The sequence below is a fragment of the Eumetopias jubatus genome, unplaced genomic scaffold (assembly GCF_037043125.1).
Source record: "Eumetopias jubatus isolate StellerSeaLion01/CBP00866 unplaced genomic scaffold, mEumJub1_p1.0 scaffold_8, whole genome shotgun sequence".
NCBI classification, from domain to species: Eukaryota; Metazoa; Chordata; class Mammalia; order Carnivora; family Otariidae; genus Eumetopias; species Eumetopias jubatus.
Window position 1 is genome coordinate 12,480,580 of NW_028274814.1, and position 21,328 is coordinate 12,501,907.

The following is a 21,328-nucleotide window of genomic DNA, read 5'->3' on the forward strand; positions in this document are numbered from 1 at the left end:
AAAACATATCCATTGAGAGTATAAGAACTGTCCTAGCTAAGCAGCGCAGTACAATAGAGAGCCTCAAAAAAGTAGGGATCCCGACTTACGTGTCAAACTGACTTTATATTCTTACCTCCTGTTTCTTCTGTAGGACACTGGAGTGACTAACAGGGATCTAATCAGCCGAAGAATAAAAGAATATAACAGTCTGATGAGGTGAGAATCCCACCATGCCTACAAGTTAATTCTGGATGTAAAATACACAGTTGTTAAGAAATGTTCATTTCTTTCAGCAGCAAAGCAGAACAGTTGCCAAAAACACCTCGCCAGAGTCTCAGCATTCGGCAAACTCTGCTTGGTGCTAAATCAGAGGCAAAGACCCAAAGTCCACACTCTCCCAAGGAAGAGTCAGAAAGGAAACTTCTCAGTAAAGGTACTGATGTTAGTGTTCCTGGATAAATTTAACAAAGATGATGGGTTAAAGTTGGGATTTTAAAGGTATTTCATGGGGCACCTGGGTGGCCCAGTTGGTTAGGCATCCGATTCGATTTTGGCTCAGGCCATGCATGATCTCAGGGTCGTGAGATGGAGCCCTATGTCGGGCTCCATGTGGAGCCTGCTTAAGATGCTCTCTCTCTCCTTTTCCCTCTGTCGCTCCCCACTCTGTGTCTCCCCCGCACCCTGTCTCTTGCCCTCTGTAAAAAAAGTTAAAAAAAAAAAGAAAGGAAGAAAAGAAAGAAAGAAAGGTATTTCATGTTTTTCTGTACCATTTTTGCTGACCTCAGCCCATCGTGCGCTAGCTCAAAGGTCACCTTGGGCCCAGTCTAGGCTAATGGGGCTTTCCCTTAAGATGAGTCTTTGTCTTACAATAAAGATGAAGTGAAGGAGAATATACATCTACATAAAAGACACTAAAATTTAATGCAGAGGATCGAGGCACTGTTATTTTGAGATAAAACCATCATGTTTCCTTTTGCTAAAATCTCACTATTAAGATGTCACATTGATCCTATTTTCTTGACTGTTTTAAAGAAAACCATGGTACAGATTGTAAAACGGTAGAAAAGCATAACTGATTACATTAAATTATATGGGAGGTTAAAAGGAATGCTGTATTAGGAAGAGAATATAATACAGTATTTTGATAAATATAGGATCTATCATTTATAGTATAGGACTCTGATGTATATCAGTCTTGATAAAGGCCTTTTAAAGTCATGATATAAACATGCTTGTTTCCATTTTCTTCTTCTTCTGTCTTTTTTTTTGCATAACAATCAAAAGATGATACCAGTCCCCCAAAGGACAAAGGCACATGGAGAAAAGGCATTCCAAGTATTATGAGAAAGACATTTGAAAAAAAGCCCACTGCTACAGGAACGTTCGGTGTCAGACTGGATGACTGCCCACCAGCACATACCAATCGGGTAGGAGACCCCAGCCGCCCGGACTCCCTCCGGTCATTAGTTCAGTTGTAGGCATTATAGGACCTGAGGACACAGCCCCTCAGATGACACAGAGTATCATTAATCTGCTGAGTATAATTCTCTTCATAGCCCACTCCCTCAGCATTGCTGACCCGTAAGGGTGTGTTGAATAATTTTATATATAATGCTCTTTTTCTAACATATTGACTCTGAGATAGAGTAATGATTCATCCATTAGGAATGTATCTGAAATGCTAAGAGTTCATTTTCAAATCACGTGTGTTTCTGCTTTTAGCACCTTAAAAGAAGGATGAGAACAGGAACCTGATTAAGAAAGTGTAATAAATGTAAATGTGCATGTGTGCGCGCGCGTGTGTACACCGTCCATGTTAGGATTCGTGTCATGAGTTGCTTGATGTTATTCTCTCCCCTTCTTCTCCTTTGGACTTTATTTCCCTGTATTCACCTGTGCTGTTCCCACATTTCTCGTTACTTCAGACTTGCCTCGTTTCCTCTTCGACGTTCATCTCCCTGGGGACCCTTCTCTCTCTGTCTTGACCTGTTCTCCTCCCGCTGTCCCAGATCTCTCTTGCTGCTTCTAATCTATTCCTGGTTCCGCAATGTCTATATTCTGCATTTTCTCTCTATCAAATAGCAGCAATGTATGTATTTCCTCTTGGATGGAAAGGGCCTCTTAGCTGCAATATATATCTGCTAACAAATATAAACATTTGTGCTGTATTAAATAAAATATTTATTTCTTGTTTTGCAGTATATTCCATTAATAGTTGACATATGTTGCAAATTAGTTGAAGAAAGAGGTCTTGAGTATACAGGTATTTATAGAGTTCCTGGAAATAACGCAGCCATTTCAAGTATGCAAGAAGAACTCAACAAGGGGATGGCTGATATTGACATACAAGATGATGTAAGTGTGTTTATTTCTATTCAAATACCAGATTGGTGGGTTCCCCCCCCCTTTGGTGGTATTGACTACAAAAATGCCATGTTTCTATTTTGTACACCTAGAAATGGCGAGATTTGAATGTGATAAGCAGTTTACTAAAATCCTTCTTCAGAAAACTCCCTGAGCCTCTTTTCACAAATGGTGAGTGAACTCGCACAAAAGATACCAGTTGAAACAGTTTAAAATTACATTGTCGGAAAGCCATAGAATATTAATATTTTGTCAAAGAATGCAGGAGATTTTGTTTAGTTGTTACTTCTCTATAAAGCATAATTATGGCTATTTTTTGGTCATTCAGATTTTTTTTCCCTCCGAATAAATTTCAATGAAAAATGAGAATTTATAAAATTATTTAGGTTCAGTAAAACATAAGTTATCCTGTTCATCCATGTTTGCTTGTCAAGTTAAAAATATATTATTATTCTCTGTCAAAAGTGTTCAGACATAATAAAGTACAGTTAGTAGAAAAACATTTTTTCAGTCAAGCCAAATATTTAACTTATATAAGACACTGTTCTTGATGTTGTTGGGGGACAAAAGAGAGTGGAGACTATAAATATGGGACGGTACTCTCAGAGAACTCACATTTTAGGGAATTTTATTTGATGATAATAAGGCTTGGAGGGTCATTAAAAATGATAGCTGTTTTGGAGACTTACATTTCAAAGGCCGTTTGGGGTCATTACTACATTTAAGTTTTTGTATTGGGTTTTGAAGTCAAAACTTAAAGGAAATCTCGATCACAACTCACCTAAGCAATTTAAGATAAACTTGTTTTATTCTTCTTATTGTTGTTGTCAGATAAATATGCCGACTTTATTGAGGCCAATCGTAAAGAAGATCCTCTAGACCGTCTGAAAACATTAAAAAGACTAGTAGGTATTATTTTATATTTTTGGAGGTGCAACTGAAATTCAGCCTCTAAATCCATAATGAAAATAATATGTTTCAGATTCATGATTTGCCCGAACATCATTATGAAACTCTGAAGTTCCTTTCTGCTCATCTGAAGACAGTGGCAGAAAATTCAGAAAAAAATAAGGTGCGTAAAGTACATATTGAAGAGGTGTGTTTTAGGGGCTTCCGTTTCAAAGATACATGTTGTTGCTTCATGTCAGTTAAAATAACAGTTATAATTCAACAAAAGCTCTAAAATACACCCTGTTGGCCAATGAGCCCCTCTAAAGATCACTCTTAATAGCAAAAGATCCCATATTATCATTTGCCACCATTTTTAAAAGACATTTCCTTTTACATTTATCCAGCAAGAAAAATGAAAAGTAAAAAATTTTACTTCATTTTTCATCTGTACATTTGCTATACTTTCGCACAATACAACAATCAAAATGTACCAAACAGTATACAGGGAAAACTGACAGACATTTTCTTTTTTGTTTTTCAGTTTTAAGCAGATAAGATCTTGTTTGTTTAACAGCATCACATCACTTTAGTCAAACACACCAAAATTTGTTATCCATTAATATTATCTACTACTCAGTTCATGTTCAGTTTTTCCTGATTGATTTCAAGATATGTCTTTTCACCCCTGTTTGTTTAAATCAGTGTCTAAATGTGTGTGTTTGGTTGACATGTTATAATCTTACCTTTATATCATTTTTACCCGTCATTGATGATTGTTGCCTAAACCTGTGATATCTTCAGAGGTTGCAAAACAGTGATTTTCTAAATCTCGGGCATTACTTAAAAATATAGAAACAAAGTCATTTTGGTTTCTGGAGAAGAAAAAAAAACAGAGTACCACAAGCTCAGGAACACTGATGGCACCTTTTGCTAGGGGTCATGCCTGCTGAAGGTTGAGCAAAATGCATTCATTCAGGTCAGTTTAGAGGTCAGTTTAGTGTCTGCCATGTTCCAGAAGACAGTTGCTCATAGCTGTAGTAAGGCTGGAGTATGAGAACGGGATCAACCCCTATTACCTGCAGATTGAGAAGTTTACAAGCAATGTTATAATATCCTTTAGATTCTCAATTTCCTCAACAGTGATAGGGCATAAAAGGAAAAAGGAAAAAAAGCGAGTGAGAGAAAGAAAGGAAAAAAAAAAAAAAACTATATCAATTAATTGTACTGTTTCCAGAAGTTCAGTAGGATCCAAAAAATTCTCAATATAGTTATAGCTGAAATATTTTCTAATTATTTCAGCATTTCCCAAAGTGCATTACATCGTTCATCACTTTTGCTGGTTGTTAGCAGTACAGGGGACATAGCATCTGATGGTCTAATTAGTTTAGAAAACGGTGAATTAAACAACATGTAACGGGGTTCTTTACTGTAGAATTTTTTTCGTGGCTTTACCATATGAACTAACACTGTGACTCTTGAGGAAGTGGCTAAGGGATATATATATATATCCACTATACTTGTGGAACGTCTTTCAAAAAATACAGTTTGCCTTAAGTAATTAATGAATAAATAAACGGTGCACTATTTATGTTATTAGTTTTATGTAGGAGCCAGCTAAAAACTCTATACACTTAAATAATAATGTGTTATTGGGCGCCTGGGTGGCTCAGTTGGTTAAGCGACTGCCTTCGGCTCAGGTCATGATCCTGGAGTCCCGGGATCGAGTCCCGCATCGGGTTCCCTGCTCGGCAGGGAGTCTGCTTCTCCCTCTGACCCTCTTCCATCTCATGCTCTCTATCTTTCATTCTCTCTCTCTCAAATAAATAAATAAAATCTAAAAAAAAAAAAAAAATAATAATGTGTTATCATTAGTCTACAAACTTAAACAAAATCATAGTAGACAAGAACCTAGTACAAATTTTGCGTAAGAACTTTGAGATGGATTTGATTTTGTGAGCCACTTTTACCAGTGTGGATGTAGAAATAAGATGCCATCTTCCAGAGGGAGAATAAGAAACATGCCTGTGTGCCCAGTTCAAGTCAGCCCTTCCTGCAGTCACATTTTCTTTCCACTAGGTCAACTGTCTGTGAAAATACAATGACTTTGATCACAATTTCTCCATATATCTCTGTCGTAAGCACAGGGTAATGATTCATGTATTACAATAGTTAACACACTAGATTGCTTCAGAATGGGAGATCTGTGCATTTTCCACTTTGCACCATACCTAAAATATGTGTGGGCATGTGCATGGCTCCCCCAAAATAGTATAAGTAGTGTGGTTCCCTAAACCAGTTTGACTTTTTGAGTTCTGCAGTGATCCCCCCCCGCCGCTGTGGTATGTTTTCAGTGTTGGTTGAAGTTATTTGACATTTTAATCAAATCCTGACTTCAAAATATTATACCAGACACTATAAGATACAACAAAGGAACACAAAGGATCTATACTTTTGATAATTGTGTAATTAAACAAGGAATACAAAATACCGTGGAAATGAATGTCCAATATATCGAGGTGTTCAGATTGGCACAAGGATAAGCAAAGAGCTTTGGAAGTTTTTATTGAAGTAAAAATTGGTCAAAAAAGAATATTTCTGGACATTAGGTTTTTAAGTCTTAGCACTTTTGATGTACTATGGGGGCAAATTTGGAAAATGTTACGTGTCTTTAAGTGTTTTTTTCTAGTTATTTTTGGGTTTTTGTTTTTTGTTTTTTGTTTTTGTTTTAGTTTTTGAGGGGAAGAGGGTTGCCCTAGTCTTTTGTGAGTTTTTTCCCTTTGATTTTAATATTTTTGTCAGTTACTGCAGCTCTTGCAATACTCATTTTGAGCCAGATCAATTGCTTGAAACCAAAGACTTCATGGAAAAAATGAATGCCAGTTAAGCACGGTACATTGTCATTAAAGCGGGAAAAAGATGTTAGGTGTAGATTAGCTAATAGAAAGCCTAGCTAGGAAGCATTAGTTTTTTTATGCACAATCGGTCAACCGTTCTTCTTTGATTTCTTTTTCATCAAAAGAACCTTTCAGAAATAAAATGCCAGACACGCCAATGGGAATTTAAGCCTACTTTCTTAGGAAAAATTCTGATATCTTTCAATAACATCCTTTGTTCCAGATGGAACCAAGAAACCTAGCAATAGTTTTTGGTCCAACTCTTGTGAGAACATCTGAAGACAACATGACCCACATGGTCACTCACATGCCAGACCAGTACAAGATCGTAGAGACACTCATCCAGCATGTAAGTTCAGGCTTCGTCTCACCAAGAAAATGCTTTTTTTGTGAGTAGCTGGTATTTGGTAGGACAGAATTTGGTTATAATTTTTTTCTCTAAGAAAACTACTTTTTTGTTTCCTATATTATCCTCCAAAAGATAGATATATTCAGGGGGTCCTTTAGTTTCTCTTTTCACCTTTTTTTTATTTTAAATTTTAGCATGACTGGTTTTTCACAGAAGAAGGTGTGGAAGAACCTCTTGTAAGTATCGTCCGTCAGCCTTCGTACTGACTTGTTTTCATTCGGGACACACCTCCTGATGCTCCAACAGCGTCAACTTCCTGCTTTGTGTGCTCTTGTCTGCTTTGCACCCCGGAAGCAGGTCTATAGCTCCTCAGTTTCTGGTCGAATGAAAATACAAGTATGATGCTTATTTTGCAGTTAATGAATGACATGTAAACCATGTAAGAAGTTAAGCAACTGTGTTCCACTCAGTAAATGTGTCTTTTACTAAATGTTTGAATTTTAAAGACAGTGTCTTTGAAGAGATGATGAAGAGATCTTTGTTTATTAACCGTAGACAACAGTGCAGGAGGAAAACACAGTAGACTCACAGCCAGTGCCGAACATAGATCATTTACTCACCAACATTGGAAGGACGGGAGTCTCCCCGGGAGATGTATCAGGTAACTCTTGCCTGGGCAGTATTGATCTCTAGGTGAAGCTAAATTCTTGTAACATGAAAGAATGAATCAACCATAAGTAACGATTCACTATGATTTTTTTCCTTCTCTTCTCCTCCTCCTTTTTGTTTTGTTTTTTTTTTTTCCCTTTCTACTAATAAAAAACGGAACCTTCCTTTTCTGATTGATCTTACCTTCCGGTGACTAATGCCATTAGCAGTGCATGGAATTTTACTGCTTGTCAGAATGGAGATCTGAGGGAAATGAGCATGCAAACCACTGTTTTGTTCTTTTTTTTTTTTTTAATTCACAGTTTCCATGTAATAGTCATCACAAGGTAAAACAGATACATGCTACTGAATATGTGGTTGCTGTGACGGCAGAAAGTACGATCTAGACTGTATAAGTGGTTCTTACTCTTGAGCTCGATGTTCTGTTTAGGAGCAGCAAGTGAAATATGTCGAACTGCTGATGGGCGCCATTTTCATAAATACAGTATATTATTTGTCACTAAAGATGTCACAGTAAAAATCGACCTGATTTGACATTTTCTTTCTGTTTTCTCCTGCCGAACTGTTGCACTAAATCTAGCATGTTGTTTCACACGCTGTTCTCCCTTTGTCTCTAGTTCTGGTTTGAGTCCTAAAGGGTTTTTTCAGCACTCACTGACACAGGCAAATCTATACTGATGTTGCGCAGGCGAAGTGGGAGGAGTCTATCACACGGTAATGTCGCTAGTGGATTCTGTGGTGGCCCTGATGGACAGCTGGAGCTGTAGGAAGAAGGAGGATTGCTGTCCACACTGTAGCTGCCTTGTCTGCAGAAACCCCCGATTCTTGTAAATGCAAACACGGTTGATCTGTGGTGTAAATTTTCTCTTAAAGATTATTGTAAACAGATCAATACTACTTTCTTAAAAGTTTTTCTGCTGTTTCTTGTTATTTCTGAAGCAGACCGTGAGGAGAAATAGCATGGTATGGTCTACCAGTTCTTAAAGTCATAAAGCATTTAGCCATGTGTTCAAAGGGGCGTGGCATGGGGCTCAGCTCATTAATTTGGAAAATCCATTTCCCTCAAGTTGAAAGACGAAATTCCACAATTGGTCTTCTCCTGAATAGTGCTAGCCCCTTCCTACCCTCTTTATAATTGTATAATCTGAGTTTTTGCCAGACAGTGAAAATTATGGTCTCCATTTTTCCATTTCCATAATAGCATTTGTGATAGATAACTACAAAACTGGTAGCAATTTAACCAAAGTAGTCAAAAGGATCCCTGCCTGCACGGATATGAAACTGGGGTCTAAAGCGCAAAGATCAACATTATTGAAAAACCAAAGTGACCTGGAAGCAGGGTTACCTAATGCATCCAGATGCATGCAAGTATATGCTTATAAAATTTGAGTTTGACAGTCTGACAAAAATCAGCGTGAACACACCGAGTATGAGTGTCTCAATTTGTAGCTAGGACAACCAACCGTCTTTGAAAGTTCTACATTGTGTATCAGTTTCAGATACAGGATGTGGTACATAGTACAATTCTTAAAAAGGTCTTCAATCTTCTTTATGGCTAGATTGAATATTTAGAAATCTTGATAAACACCAGTGTTTCTGTTTTTGTTTAGTACAGGGCTCCTTTGCCATTCCTTTCATTGAGCTGATTCTGCCTACAATTCACAGCATCCTTTCATGGCGGTGGCTTTCTGTGGTGCAGCTTGCATCTTTGTGAGCTCTGACTATCCACTGTGTTCTCTTGTTCTGTTTGAGTTTTGCTTTCTCATTTCATTCTGTGCCTGTCTTTTCCATAAGTTTTGCATTGTTTGTTGAAAGCAGTAAAGATTGACTAATACTGACCGTGTTTTATTTAACTTCTTACAGATTCAGCTACTAGTGACTCAACAAAATCTAAGGTAAATTGTTTCACACAATTCTGAACTATTTGACAGTGGGGGAGTTTCCTTTTGGCTGATTGTTACAATTAGGATACAGGTGCCTCCCTCTCAACAAAGTCTTTGAGAGGGAAAAATGACTTCTTAGACTGTGGTAGAACTCTAGACTGAGTTGGAATGTTGGGTTTTTCTCCACACAGTTAGCCTAATACAGAGGAGTAGACACTTTATTCATTCTTAAATATGAACATTTTCTAACATATACAAAAGCGGAGAAAGAACATTTTCTCACATATACAAAAGCAGAGAAAATGGTATAATATGAGTCTCCATGGAACCATTATCCATTCTCAACAGTTAATATATGGGTGGCCATCTTGTTTCATGTACACTTCACCTCAGTTCCCTCCCCCTGGACTACCTTGAAACAAATCCCAAGCATCATACTTCACCTGTAAATATTTCAATAGTAGTATAGATTTCATTACCACTACAATGAAAATATATATTCTTGCCTTCTTTTCAGGAAAATCAGTATTTTTACATAATTTGTATTCCGTTGACACTACCAATTACACGTTTTGAGTAGTTCTGAGAAGTTCTTACTCTTAGAAAGTTTATTAATCCAATTTGTCCAAACTTTGATCTGCTGAGACAGTAGCAGCTAGAATTGTCAATAAATTTCTTACAACTTCATTCTGTTTGGAAATGAGACATATATATCATGCTTAAATATCATAATGAGGTTGTATATGATTAAATTATAATTCTTGCAGGAAATTTTAGAAAATATTCCAATCATACCATATCGTTCATTATCACTTACCTTGTGATTTTTACTGGCTTTTTGCCCCAGCTTTTTATTTTGAAAAATTTTAAACCTAGAGAAAAGTTACAAGAATAAGAGTTAACACCCAAACCTTTTGCCTTAGATTCATCATTTGGTAAATCTTGATATATATAATTTTGGGGGGTTGACTATTTGAGAATTACTTATAGACATGGTAACACTTTACTCTTAACTGCTTCAGCATGCATACATTGAGTTTGGGCGCCGTTTTCATAAATACAGTATATTTGTCACTATAGATGTCACAGTAAAAATTCACCTGATTTGACATTTTCTTTCTGTTTCCTCTTGCCGCCCTAATGTCTGGTTAAGTAGCGGTTTTCAGAACAGGGCATTCTGTATAATCACAGTATAATTATCATACCCAGGTATTTAACATGAGTACAGAACATTACTATTTGTAATGGAGTTTTTACACAAATTTCCCCAATTGTCCCAATAATGTAAATGTAAATTGTTTTTTATTTTCCTATACAGGATGAAATTAAGTATCATTCCCTACATTTTATTGTCATTTTTCTTCAGGGCTGCTTTAATCTGGGACAGTTTCCTTTTCTTTCTTTCTTTTTTTTTTTTTTTGCATCAGAAGATTCCAGATTTCGATTTCGATTTGGAGTTGAGATTTCAGACCTGTTTGAAATTTCCTCCTACCCTCTTATTAGATGCGTATTTCTTAATATGTCTTAGTCTGTCTTCAGCAGAAGGTGTTAAAATGTGATAACCAATTAGCAGTGTACTGGATAATCAGGAAATCCTTTCCTGCTTGTAGAAACAAAGTTCTGTTAATCTGCAATTTCATTTTGGTGAATCCTGTTTACTACAACAGCATAAATTTTTACTTTTTCAAGACTTCAATATAGTAGTTTTAGTTTGTCTAGGATGTTTATGACCGTAGAGAAATCTACTTTCTGCTTCTATTACTCAGCATACTTCCTGACTTCCTGCTTGTCTGTGGTTAACCAGCAAGTGGTTATTGACTCCTACCACCACCATTCACTTAGCAGATAGGCATCATGAGCAAACTAATTAAATAGTTGTGATCAAGAACCTATTATGCATAACGAAGCCAGTAGACTGCACTACAACTTTATCAATGATAGTGCTTCTGTGGTAAGGATTTAAGATATTTAATTGACCTTACGTTCTTTGAATTTTCTGATTTTGTTGTTACCTTGAGATAAATGACCCATTACCAACCTGATTTGCCTAAGGCAAGTCTGAAGATCCAGTCTGGCTGAACTAATGGAAAACCAGAGAGTTCCTTAGTGAGTTTATCTGATACAATTATGTGTATCATTCGGTGTCCGTAATTAGAAAGTTGAAGTCAGTCATAAAATTATAGTAACCTATGTCCGGGTATTATACTCAGCTGTGTCAGGATATTAACTCTTAAACCTGTGTTCCAGATTAAGGAACCTGAAGAATGTGGAGCATCACAGAGGCAGGGGAAGTCAGTAGATGCAGGGAAATTAACAACAATAGAAGCGCTAGACAGCTCTAAGCACAAAATATGTTTCGGAGAAACAGATGTGTATGAGCCGTGACATAGCAGCTAGGTACCACCAGCTGCCAAGAAACGGAAGTAGTTAAGTGGAAATAATTTACCTCGTGAACAGGTTACAAGGAGGTATAAAAAACTATGTTCTGTCCGTGCTTCTAGAGCTTTAGTAGAGTTAACGCAGTAAGAAATGTTTGGGGGAGCACCTTTTCAGAAGAGGAACTCAGTAATGTCCTTGTGTTCACAGTCTCATTTCTCTAATTTCTCTCAGGGTTCTTGGGGATCTGGAAAAGATCAGTATAGCAGGGAACTGCTTGTGTCCTCCATCTTTGCAGCCGCCAGTCGCAAAAGGAAAAAGCCAAAAGAAAAGGCCCAACCCAGCAGCTCAGAGGACGAATTGGACAATGTATTTTTTAAGAAAGAAAACACAGAACAGAGTCACAATGACATTAAAGAAGAATCCACAAAAGAGAGTGAGACGTTGTGCAGAAAACAAAGGATCACCATTTCCAAAGAAAACAATGCCAAGAAGGACCCCGGTGCCCCGAAAGACGAGAAGACCCCGCCCCGAAAGGAGAGCGCCCCGTCGGAAGCGCCCTCCCCGCCGCACAGGGCGAAACACAGGCGGTCACCAACACTGAGCTGTCGCTTCCCTGCGCTGAGAGAGAGCCCTGGGTCGCCCGCGACCCCCAAGTCCTCCCACTTCGAAGAGACCGGCTCCGACTCTGGCACTTTGCTTAGCACTTCCTCGCAGGCGTCCCTGACCAGGTTTTCCACGCAGAAATGCACCAGTCCAGAGACTGGGCGCGGCGAGTTTTTGGCCGCCGTGAGCACCATCACGTCGGATTACTCCACCACCTCGTCCACCGCCTACCCGACCAGCCTGGACGGCAGCCGGCTCAGCCCCGACGTGCGCTCGGTGGCCGAGAGCAGGGGCGACGAGGCGGACGACGAGAGGAGCGAGCTCATCAGCGAGGGCCGGCCGGTGGAGACGGACAGCGAGACCGACTTCCCCGTGTTCCCCACGGCGCTGACCTCAGACCGGCTCTTCCGAGGGAAGCTGCAAGAAGCCAGGAAGGCGGGCCGCCGCAATTCGGAGGGCAGCGAGGTCAGCTGCACCGAGGGCAGCCTGACGCCCAGCCTGGACAGCCGGCGACAGCCCTTCAGTTCCCACAAGCTGATCGAGTGCGACACCCTGTCCAGGAAGAAGTCGGCCCGCTTCAAGTCCGACAGCGGCAGTCTGGGGGACGCCAGGAGCGACCGGGAGACCCCCGCCATAACCAGGGTGTTCGACGTCATGAAGAAGGGCAAGTCCACTGGGAGTCTGCTAACGCCCACCAGAAGCGAGGCGGAGAAGCAGGAACCCACTTGGAAAACGAAAATCGCAGATCGGTTAAAACTCAGGCCCCGGGCGCCGGCCGACGACATGTTCGGCGTGGGAACCCAAAAAGCCAGCGGCGAGGCAGCCAAGCGCAAAAACATCAAACGCCGGCACACACTCGGAGGGCACAGGGACGCGCCCGAAATCAGCGTTCTGAATTTCTGGAAGGCGCACGAGCAGGGCGGGCAGAGGGAAGCTGAGCTCTCCGCGGTGAATCGGCTAAAGCCGAAATGCTCCGCCCAGGACCTCTCCATCTCCGACTGGCTTGCCAGGGAGCGCTTACGCACCAGTGCTTCCGACCTCAGCAGAGCAGAAACGGGGGACCCCGCGCCCGAGAACACCGGCACCATCGAGAGAGCCACGGCCGACGCACCTTGGTCTTCTCAGCCCGCCACGGGCGGTTCTCCCGGTACCTTGGCTCCAGCCACCAGACCCCTTCTTTCCATACCACCACAGTCACCCGACCAAGTCAACGGAGAAAGCTTCCAGAACATGAGCCAAAATGCTAGTTCTGCAGCATTATAATGCCCAGCCTCATAAACTATCTGAAGCCCGAGGCAATAAAGCACAGTTTCATCCCTGTCTTTAAACTGGGGCATGTCCACTCTAGCAAATAAAAAGCTACTGTTACACGTTCCAGTAACTCTGTAAATATTTTCTTGTACCAGAATTGTTATTATGCAGCCTTCATTTGGGCTGGTTTCATCATTTTGCACTGTGGAATAGCTTTACAGTGCATTACTACAGCCAGAAGAACATATATATATATATTTAAAAATATATTGGATAGTTGTACACAAATGAGCAAGGTATTTGTTGCAACTTACTACACAGTGTATACCCAAGATTACTGAAGCAAATAGCTGGCATAAGTGTGCAGCAAATTTGTTCTTTTGGTTTCATCACTAACAAAAGTGCCTCATCATAAACATCCATTTGGTTATTAGGGTGCCATATTGTTAAAATTAGATAACTTACATTGAATAAATGAATGCATTTTATTGGTAACAAATTTCATTACATTTACCAGTTTTAACACAGGTGGATACGGAACTTGCATTCTCTCGTCATTCCAGGTGGATCTCTGAGTTTTATATTCAAACTTTTAATACAGTTTTTGAGTTTTGTGTGACTTGAATTTTTAATCTTTCTGTAAAATACGTAACTTAAATGAACATATTATATGTGTATCTTTTCTTCAGATACCAGATTTGATATAAATGTTGTAACATAGGTGTGTAGATAGTGACCTGGATGGAACTGGCTTCTTTATCGAGAAGAATATAATTCTGCATGAGGACTTAATGAATCCAAACCTGTGTCATGCCTGTGTGCATACCCAATTAAACACTGGAAATAAAAATTGTTTTGGTGAACTTGGCGTGGCTTGAGACTTACTGTAATATATTTTTAAATGTTATCCATTTATAACTGCCTTAATTGGTCCTGATTTAAAAAAAAATATTACCTACTCTGGGGGCACCTGGAGGGCTCAGTCAGTTAAGCGTACAACTCTTGATCTCCCCTCAAGTCTTGATCTCAGCTCAGGTCTTGATCTCATGGTCGTGAGTTTGAGCCTGGAGCCTACTTAAAAAAAAAAAAAAAAAATTGCCTACCGTATTTGTGTATTCCATCTCTCCTTTTTTTTTTTTTTGCTATGGCTGGGCAGGGATCTCTTATAAATGTTTACAGTGGACTAACCTCACTTCTGTACACAATAATTTTTAGCTTTTCTTTTTTTTTATTATGTTAACGTTAATCCCCATACATTACATCATTAGTTTTTGATGTAGTGTTCCAGATTCATTGTTTGCGTATAACACCCAGTGCTCCATGCAGAACGTGCCCTCCTTAATACCCATCACCAGGCTAACCCATCCCCCACCCCCTCCCCTCTGGAACCCTCAGTTTGTTTCTCAGAGTCCATCGTCTCTCATGGTTCGTCCCCCCTCCGATTTCACCCCCCTTCATTTTTCCCTTCCTGCTATCTTCTTCTTTTTGTAATATTTAGCTTTTCTAGCTAAAATAATGTGTTGTTTACTTTTTGTTGGAGATAGTAAGTGAAAAGAACATGCATTTGGGAATCTGACTGACACTTCCTAGGTATGTAAACTTGGACAAATTATTTAACTTCTCTGACTTTAGTCTTTCGTATAAATAATGATGATAGTATCTGTTATAAGGGTTATTGGATTTAAATGAGATACTATTCCAGATCAGTGCCTGCCACACATGACTTGCAAAATATGTCAAACCTGTTCTAAGAAATAATGGGTACTTAAAATCTCAGAATGGTAAGCCTTGGAAGGGCCTGAAAATAATCAAATCTAGTGGTTTTCAAGCCTGCCAGACCCAATATTCTCATTCTATAAAGACTTTTTTAATTTCTCCTTTACTCTTCTGAAGTGAAATTCACAGATAATATAACCTACCTGTTTAATAAATCTACATGTAGAATATATACTTTATTCAATATAGTATGGAATGTCTATAATTGTCTTACTATTATAGAAAAGAAATAAAAGGAAAGTGATTTATAATAAAAATGTTTTAATATGTGAAGGAAGGTATTTGCACCAATATACAGAGTCACTAACAGTGCAATAACTTCATGTCCCATGAATAGTTTTGCGACGTGATTTTCTTTAAATGATGGTAAATTCCTAGTTTACGTGGTAGGTGCGTTACTGGAAAAGCCAATGTGTTATTAAGATCATCAAAAATACTGGGGCGCCTGGGTGGCTCAGTCATTAAGCGTCTGCCTTCGGCTCAGGTCATGATCCCAGGATCCTGGGATCGAGCCCTGCATCGGGCTCCCTGCTCAGCTGGCAGCCTGCTTCTCTCTCTCCCACTTACCCTGCTTGTGTTCTCTCTCTGGCTGTCTCTCTCTGTCAAAGAAATAAATAAAACCTTTTAAAAAAAATCATCAAAAATACTTTCTTATATGTAAAAAAGAAGTTAGGTTCAAGGCTCAAATATATTTTATTCATCTCTGCTCTTATATTTGTTAGCTTCAATTTTCTTTGGATCCTGAGACATTTCCTAGATCATTGATTTCCAGCCTTTTTTTGTTTTTTGATACTTTCTTTTTAAGAGGCTGTTTTATTTTCATTTACTTCAAAAACATTTTCTAACTTCAGTTGTGACATTTTTTTAACCTGTGAGTTATTTAGATGTATATTGCTTAATTTCTAAACATTTGGAGGCTTTCTAGTTTATCTTTTAAAAAAATTATTTCTAGTATAATTCACGTGATTATCAAACATACACTGATAGTTTTAAGCTGTTTGAAATTAATAGAGACAGGGAAGGTTGGGTGGCTCAGTTGGTTAAGCGTCTGCCTTCGGCTCAGGTCCTGGGATCGAGTCCCACATAGGGCTCCCTGCTCAGCGGGGAGCCTGCTTCTCCCTTAGCCTGCCGCTCCCCCTGCTTGTGCTCTCTGGCAAAAAAAAAAAAAAAAAAAAAAAAAATTAATGGAGACATCCATTATGTAAGCCAGTATATGGCCAGTTTTTATAAATGTTCCATACCCACTTGAAAAGAATATGTACTCTGTGACTGGCTGCTTTATTATGTTGACTGGGTCAGGTTTCTTAATCATGTTTTTCAGATCTCTTATATCCTTATTAGATTTCTTACTTGGCTCTCATCATTTCCGGAGAGGTGATAAAGTCTTATGCTATGATTACAGATTTATATGTCTCTTATTTGTCAATTTTTTCCTTATACATTTTGAAGCTAGTTTACTAGGTGGACATAAATTTAGAATTATTTTATCTTCATGGTGAATTGACCCCTTTTATCATTATGAAATGCCCTTCATTATCTCTACCGAAGCTGCTTGCATTAAAGTTCAATTTTATATATTATTGTGACTGTACCAGTTACTTTTGGTTAGTGTTTGCATAGTAAATCTTTCTCATCCTTTTATTTTCAACCCTTTTGTGTTTATATTCAGTTTTTCTCTCTTATGGCAGCATATAGTTTTTTCAAATGTAGTCTGATAATCTTCATCTGTTAACTGAAATATGTAATCCAATTACTTTTAATGAAATTCCTGATGTATTTGGATTCATAACTGCCATCTTAACATTTGTTTTCTACTTGTCTCACAAGTTTTATGCGCCTTTTTCTCTTGTTTCTTGCCTCTTTTGAATTAATCAAATATTTTTGTTATACCATTTTCCCCTTCTATTAGCAGGTTACTTATTTATTCTTTTACTATTCTTTTAGAGATGTTCTTCACCTAATAGAACCTAATTTAAATTAAACATTTACTGCTTTCCACATACTGCTTATTATAATTATATATATCTCCATACCTTGTAAGACATTATTTTTACTTTTACACTTGAATATTCATCTGCATTTACCAACAATGACCATTTCTACTGCTCTTCATTCTTTCCTGTATTTCCACATTTTTATCTGCAGAGTTTCTCTCGTTCCTGAAGAACTCTTAATTATTATGAGGATCTGCTAGTGAAGTCTGTCCGCTTATGTGTGTTTGGAAATGCCTTTATTTTGCATTCTTTTTCTGAAGGCTGTGCTTACTGCCTATAGAGTGCTGGGATTTTCTTTCAGCACTTTAAAGATGTCATTCTGTTTTCGTCTGGTTTCTGTCGTTACTGTTGAGAAGGAAGCAGCAAGTCTTCTGCTGCTTTGAAGGTAATTGTCTGGGTCACCCTACATTTGCAGGCAGGGACCAGAGCTGGTTAAGGCAGGATCGAAGTCTCTGTGAGACTGGGTGTATCTCTGGCTCAGCCCCTCTCCTAAGGTGTTAACTTTTCAGGTATCTCAGTATTAGGGTATTTCCTACGGCCCCTCTTCCTTGGCATGACCTGAACACCGCTGTTTGTCACCTTAGCCCTTTGAGACTGTACCCAATGCACCCATCTGTTTTGCAACTTGCTTTCAGCCTCTTAACCTTCTGCCCTGAATGTATTGGCAGATGCCTTAAAGGTAAAACCACCAAGTATAGCGTTCTCCCCTCTATGATTCACTTTTCTCGGGGATTTTGTTTCCTCAAGTCTTAGCTTACTTGGCATCCCGCATCCCTGCACACCTTTTTACTTATTTACTTCGCCACCCCCACCCCAGCCCAGGAAAATTGAGGAAAGCCAGCTTCTTAGCCCCTGTCCCCCAGTGCTCAGCTTTCATTTTGCCTCCCTGTCAACTGCCTTGACAGCTCTCCCGTTTGTTTGCTTATTGACTGACTGAATGGTTGATTGTATTTTCTCCAGCTTTTCTCATTATTCTCAGCACGGGTGTTTGTCAGCTATGAGCTATTCCACTGTAGTTGGAAATAGATGTACCCTAAACTCAAATCATTATAGATAGGTTCTTCACCTACACAGTGCCAGCCGGAACGATAAAACCCGCGTGAGATACAAGCTAACGCTTTATCGTGTGGGAATTTTGACACTGTCTTACTGGAGCCTCCAGGGTGAAGTTATGTTTATTCTAACAATAAAGGAATATGTACTGATACACTGAAATAGTAAAACAAAGTATTTTCTAAAGCCTTAGAAACAGTGGATCTAAAAGCACCCAGATCACCAGGTAAGCACCTCTTAATCTGATTTTCATCAATTTATAGTCATTCCAAATGCCCTCAACCTAAGTTACTCTGGTCTCACTTCAGTAAAAATGTAATGGTTAGACTAGTTTATCTGACAGGTATTGTGTCTAAATTTTGTTTCTACTTTTCGATGAAACTTCTATGGATTTTTTTGGTCTCATTTTGAAAGTAGTTTATACTGCTTTACTGAAAGCATTTGTTTTGGGTTCGTTTATTGAGAGACTGATGAAGTGCTCACTGAAATGCAGTTTCTGCCCTCTTACGGAGTAGACAGATGGGAATACGTAATTCCATGAAGATGCTGAAGGTTCCTACTTCTTGATTTTTTTAAATGAGATCATATTCTTTAAGCCTTACTTCAAACCTACCTGGAATGCTGCATTGGATGTTCAGAGTACCAGCGTATAGTCATGACCCGATGCTGGCCAGCTGTGTGACTTTAGGCAAGTTACTTTACTTCTCTGAGCCTCAGTTTTCCCACCTGTAAAAACGAGTTAGAACAGATGATCCTCAAGTAATTTCAGCTCTGCTGTTTTGATTCTTCTGGACACTCTAATGCTAGAACCTTGTAGACACAGCAACATTTTTTTATTTTTAAAAGAAGTAGGAAAAAATATTGAAAGCAGAAGAATAAGGGGCACCTGGGTGGCTCAGTTAAGCATCTGCCTTTGGCTCAGGTCATGATCCCCGGGTCCTGGGATTGAGTCCCAGGTCAGGCTCCCTGCTTAGCGGGAGCCTGCTTCTCCCTCTCCCCCCTGCTCATGCTCTCTCTCTCTCTCTCTCTCTCTCTCTCAAATAAATAAAATCTTTTTAAAAAGAAGAATATGACACTTTTTTTTATATTGCCCAGAATGAACAAATACTAACATTTTGTAATATTTGCATCAGCTCTTTTTTAGCAGGATAAATATTTCTGTTAAGTTTTTATTCCACTTTGTTACCCTTTGCACTCCCCTGCCCTTCTCTCCCTGTAGACAAACATGAGCATATCTTCCCAGGCACATTTTACTTTTATTATATACATAACCATAATTATGACACAGTGTTAGATTTTTAATTTACAGAAATCATAGCATAGTATCTAACTTGCTTTTTTTCACTTCATATGTTTTTGAGATCTGTCTTTATTGAACCGTGTAGCTCTATTCTGTTTTCCCATTTTCCCTGGGGTGGGCCTGGTGTTTGAAGGGCTTTCTTTGTACCCGCCTCCTTGTGCACACATACAAAGTGTCTTAAAGCCGCTGGGTGGCTACTGTGCCCCTTTTCAACTTCACAAGGTTTTGTCAAATTAATCTCCAAGTCAACGCCATCAGCAATGTGAGTTTTCTCGTTTTTTCACATCCTCTTTGATGCTAGATATTTTGGGGGTTTTAACTGTGTTGTTTTGGAAATGGTTACCTGTGTGGTGATGTCTGACTGGTGCGCCTTTCCTACGTTACTAGTCAAGAGGGTGTTTCTGTTGTTGGCTTTTTCTCAGAGATCTTTATATAATCTGGATACTAACCCTCTACCTGTGGTGTAGATTTCAAATACCTTCTTTCGGTTTCAGTTTTTAAACTTTAAGGTAGTGGATTGTGTATTTTAAATGTTTTATTTAATCCGAGTTACTAGCTTTTATATGTACGTGTTGAGCCCCACCAAAGAAACCCTTCCACACCCACTGGCATCAGCTGACTTTGTTTTCGGATAGACTTAACCTGTGGTTTTCAATTTTAGGGGTTTACGTATCTGAGATTTATTTAATGGATGATGTGAGGTAGTATGACATTTTATTTCTCCTATGGTAGTTATTGCTGAGGTTTTTGCTACAAAACTCCAGATACACAGGAATTCCTTTTTAAAAAAAATTTTTTTAAGTATAGTTGACACACAGTATTACATTAGTTTCAGGTGTAGATCTAGGAATTCTTAAACAAGACAACAAAATGTCCCTACTGGTCACTTCACTGTTGCAAGGTGAAGAAATTGCACCCCACCAGCAGGGATGATTTAGCAGCTTGTTTTGTGTCAGAGAGAACAGTAGGAGCTATTTGTAACATGGGCAACTCAGGTGGCTCAGAAAGGAAGTAGAGCTGGGGGAGGGAGCGGAACACCTGCTCCGTGCTCCCCCCCAACCCCCGGGCCTCACGGTGACAACGAAGGTGAGGGCTAGAACGGTATTTTACAGGAGTAAAGTTGCCTTCTTTAGCTAAGAAGGTTTGCCTTCTTAGCTAAAAAACGAGAGAAAGCGTAGTTCAAATACTGGGAAATGCAGACAGAGGTTTATCAATTGCCCGCTTGGCTATGGGGTTCCTAAAGATGCTTTCTTATAGTGAGCAAAAAAAAAAAAAGATGTCTTGAAGCCTTTACCTTTTGAGAATAGGATAAAGATGACGGGTATGAGAACCTACCAACAGAATTGAGCAAAACACCAGGGTGCTCACATGCCGGGTGCTGAATTTCACAGAGATTAGCCAGCATTAGATTTTGAGATGTGGATCCATTTTTTCCAGTAAGTGAAATTACTATTCCCCAGTTCTTGACTGTACTATTTCTATACAGATGTTTGGGTAATTTTACAGTGATGTTCACAGTTTCGTGGTGAGTTTTTAAATTTATATTTTGAAATCAATCTACATTTTCTACAGAATTATCCAGCAAATATTTGAAGATCTTTATCATGTCTCCCAAACCTTATCTCTTTCCAAGTCTTCTAACTGCTTACCATGGAATAGTGGTCAAAAGTTAAAAGGAGGTGGATATTATGTCCATATGAGGAAGAGAGTTCTAATCAGTTCCAATTGTTTAAAGGTGAATTGAGTTGACTTGACAAAGTATAAAGCTGACCCCACCGCTGACAGCAACTCGGGTCCCCCACCTCGAACCCTTCATGTTTCGGGTGCATTAGCAATGCTGGATTGCTCTCCATTGTGTTTCCACTCAGGTTCTGGTTGTTGGACTGACAGTTAAGTAGAAAGTGGATTTTGGAAATAGGTTTTGGGCAGCAGGCTCTCAC

At 39.1% G+C, this 21,328-nt stretch overlaps 1 protein-coding gene across 1 annotated transcript in view; it reads left to right on the forward strand.

Moving 5' to 3' along the window:
- Positions 1 to 14,128, forward strand: part of ARHGAP21 (Rho GTPase activating protein 21) — a 132,827-nt gene extending 118,699 nt beyond the window's left edge. Inside the window, 13 exon segments of the mRNA XM_028114185.2 lie at positions 134 to 198; positions 279 to 415; positions 1,267 to 1,409; positions 2,182 to 2,337; positions 2,439 to 2,517; positions 3,178 to 3,251; positions 3,329 to 3,418; positions 6,355 to 6,480; positions 6,675 to 6,716; positions 7,036 to 7,141; positions 9,013 to 9,044; positions 11,643 to 13,274; positions 13,276 to 14,128. Coding sequence (XP_027969986.1) covers positions 134 to 198; positions 279 to 415; positions 1,267 to 1,409; positions 2,182 to 2,337; positions 2,439 to 2,517; positions 3,178 to 3,251; positions 3,329 to 3,418; positions 6,355 to 6,480; positions 6,675 to 6,716; positions 7,036 to 7,141; positions 9,013 to 9,044; positions 11,643 to 13,274; positions 13,276 to 13,341 — 2,748 coding nt within the window. The 3' untranslated portion in view covers positions 13,342 to 14,128.
- The last annotated feature ends 7,200 nt before the right edge of the window (positions 14,129 to 21,328 follow it).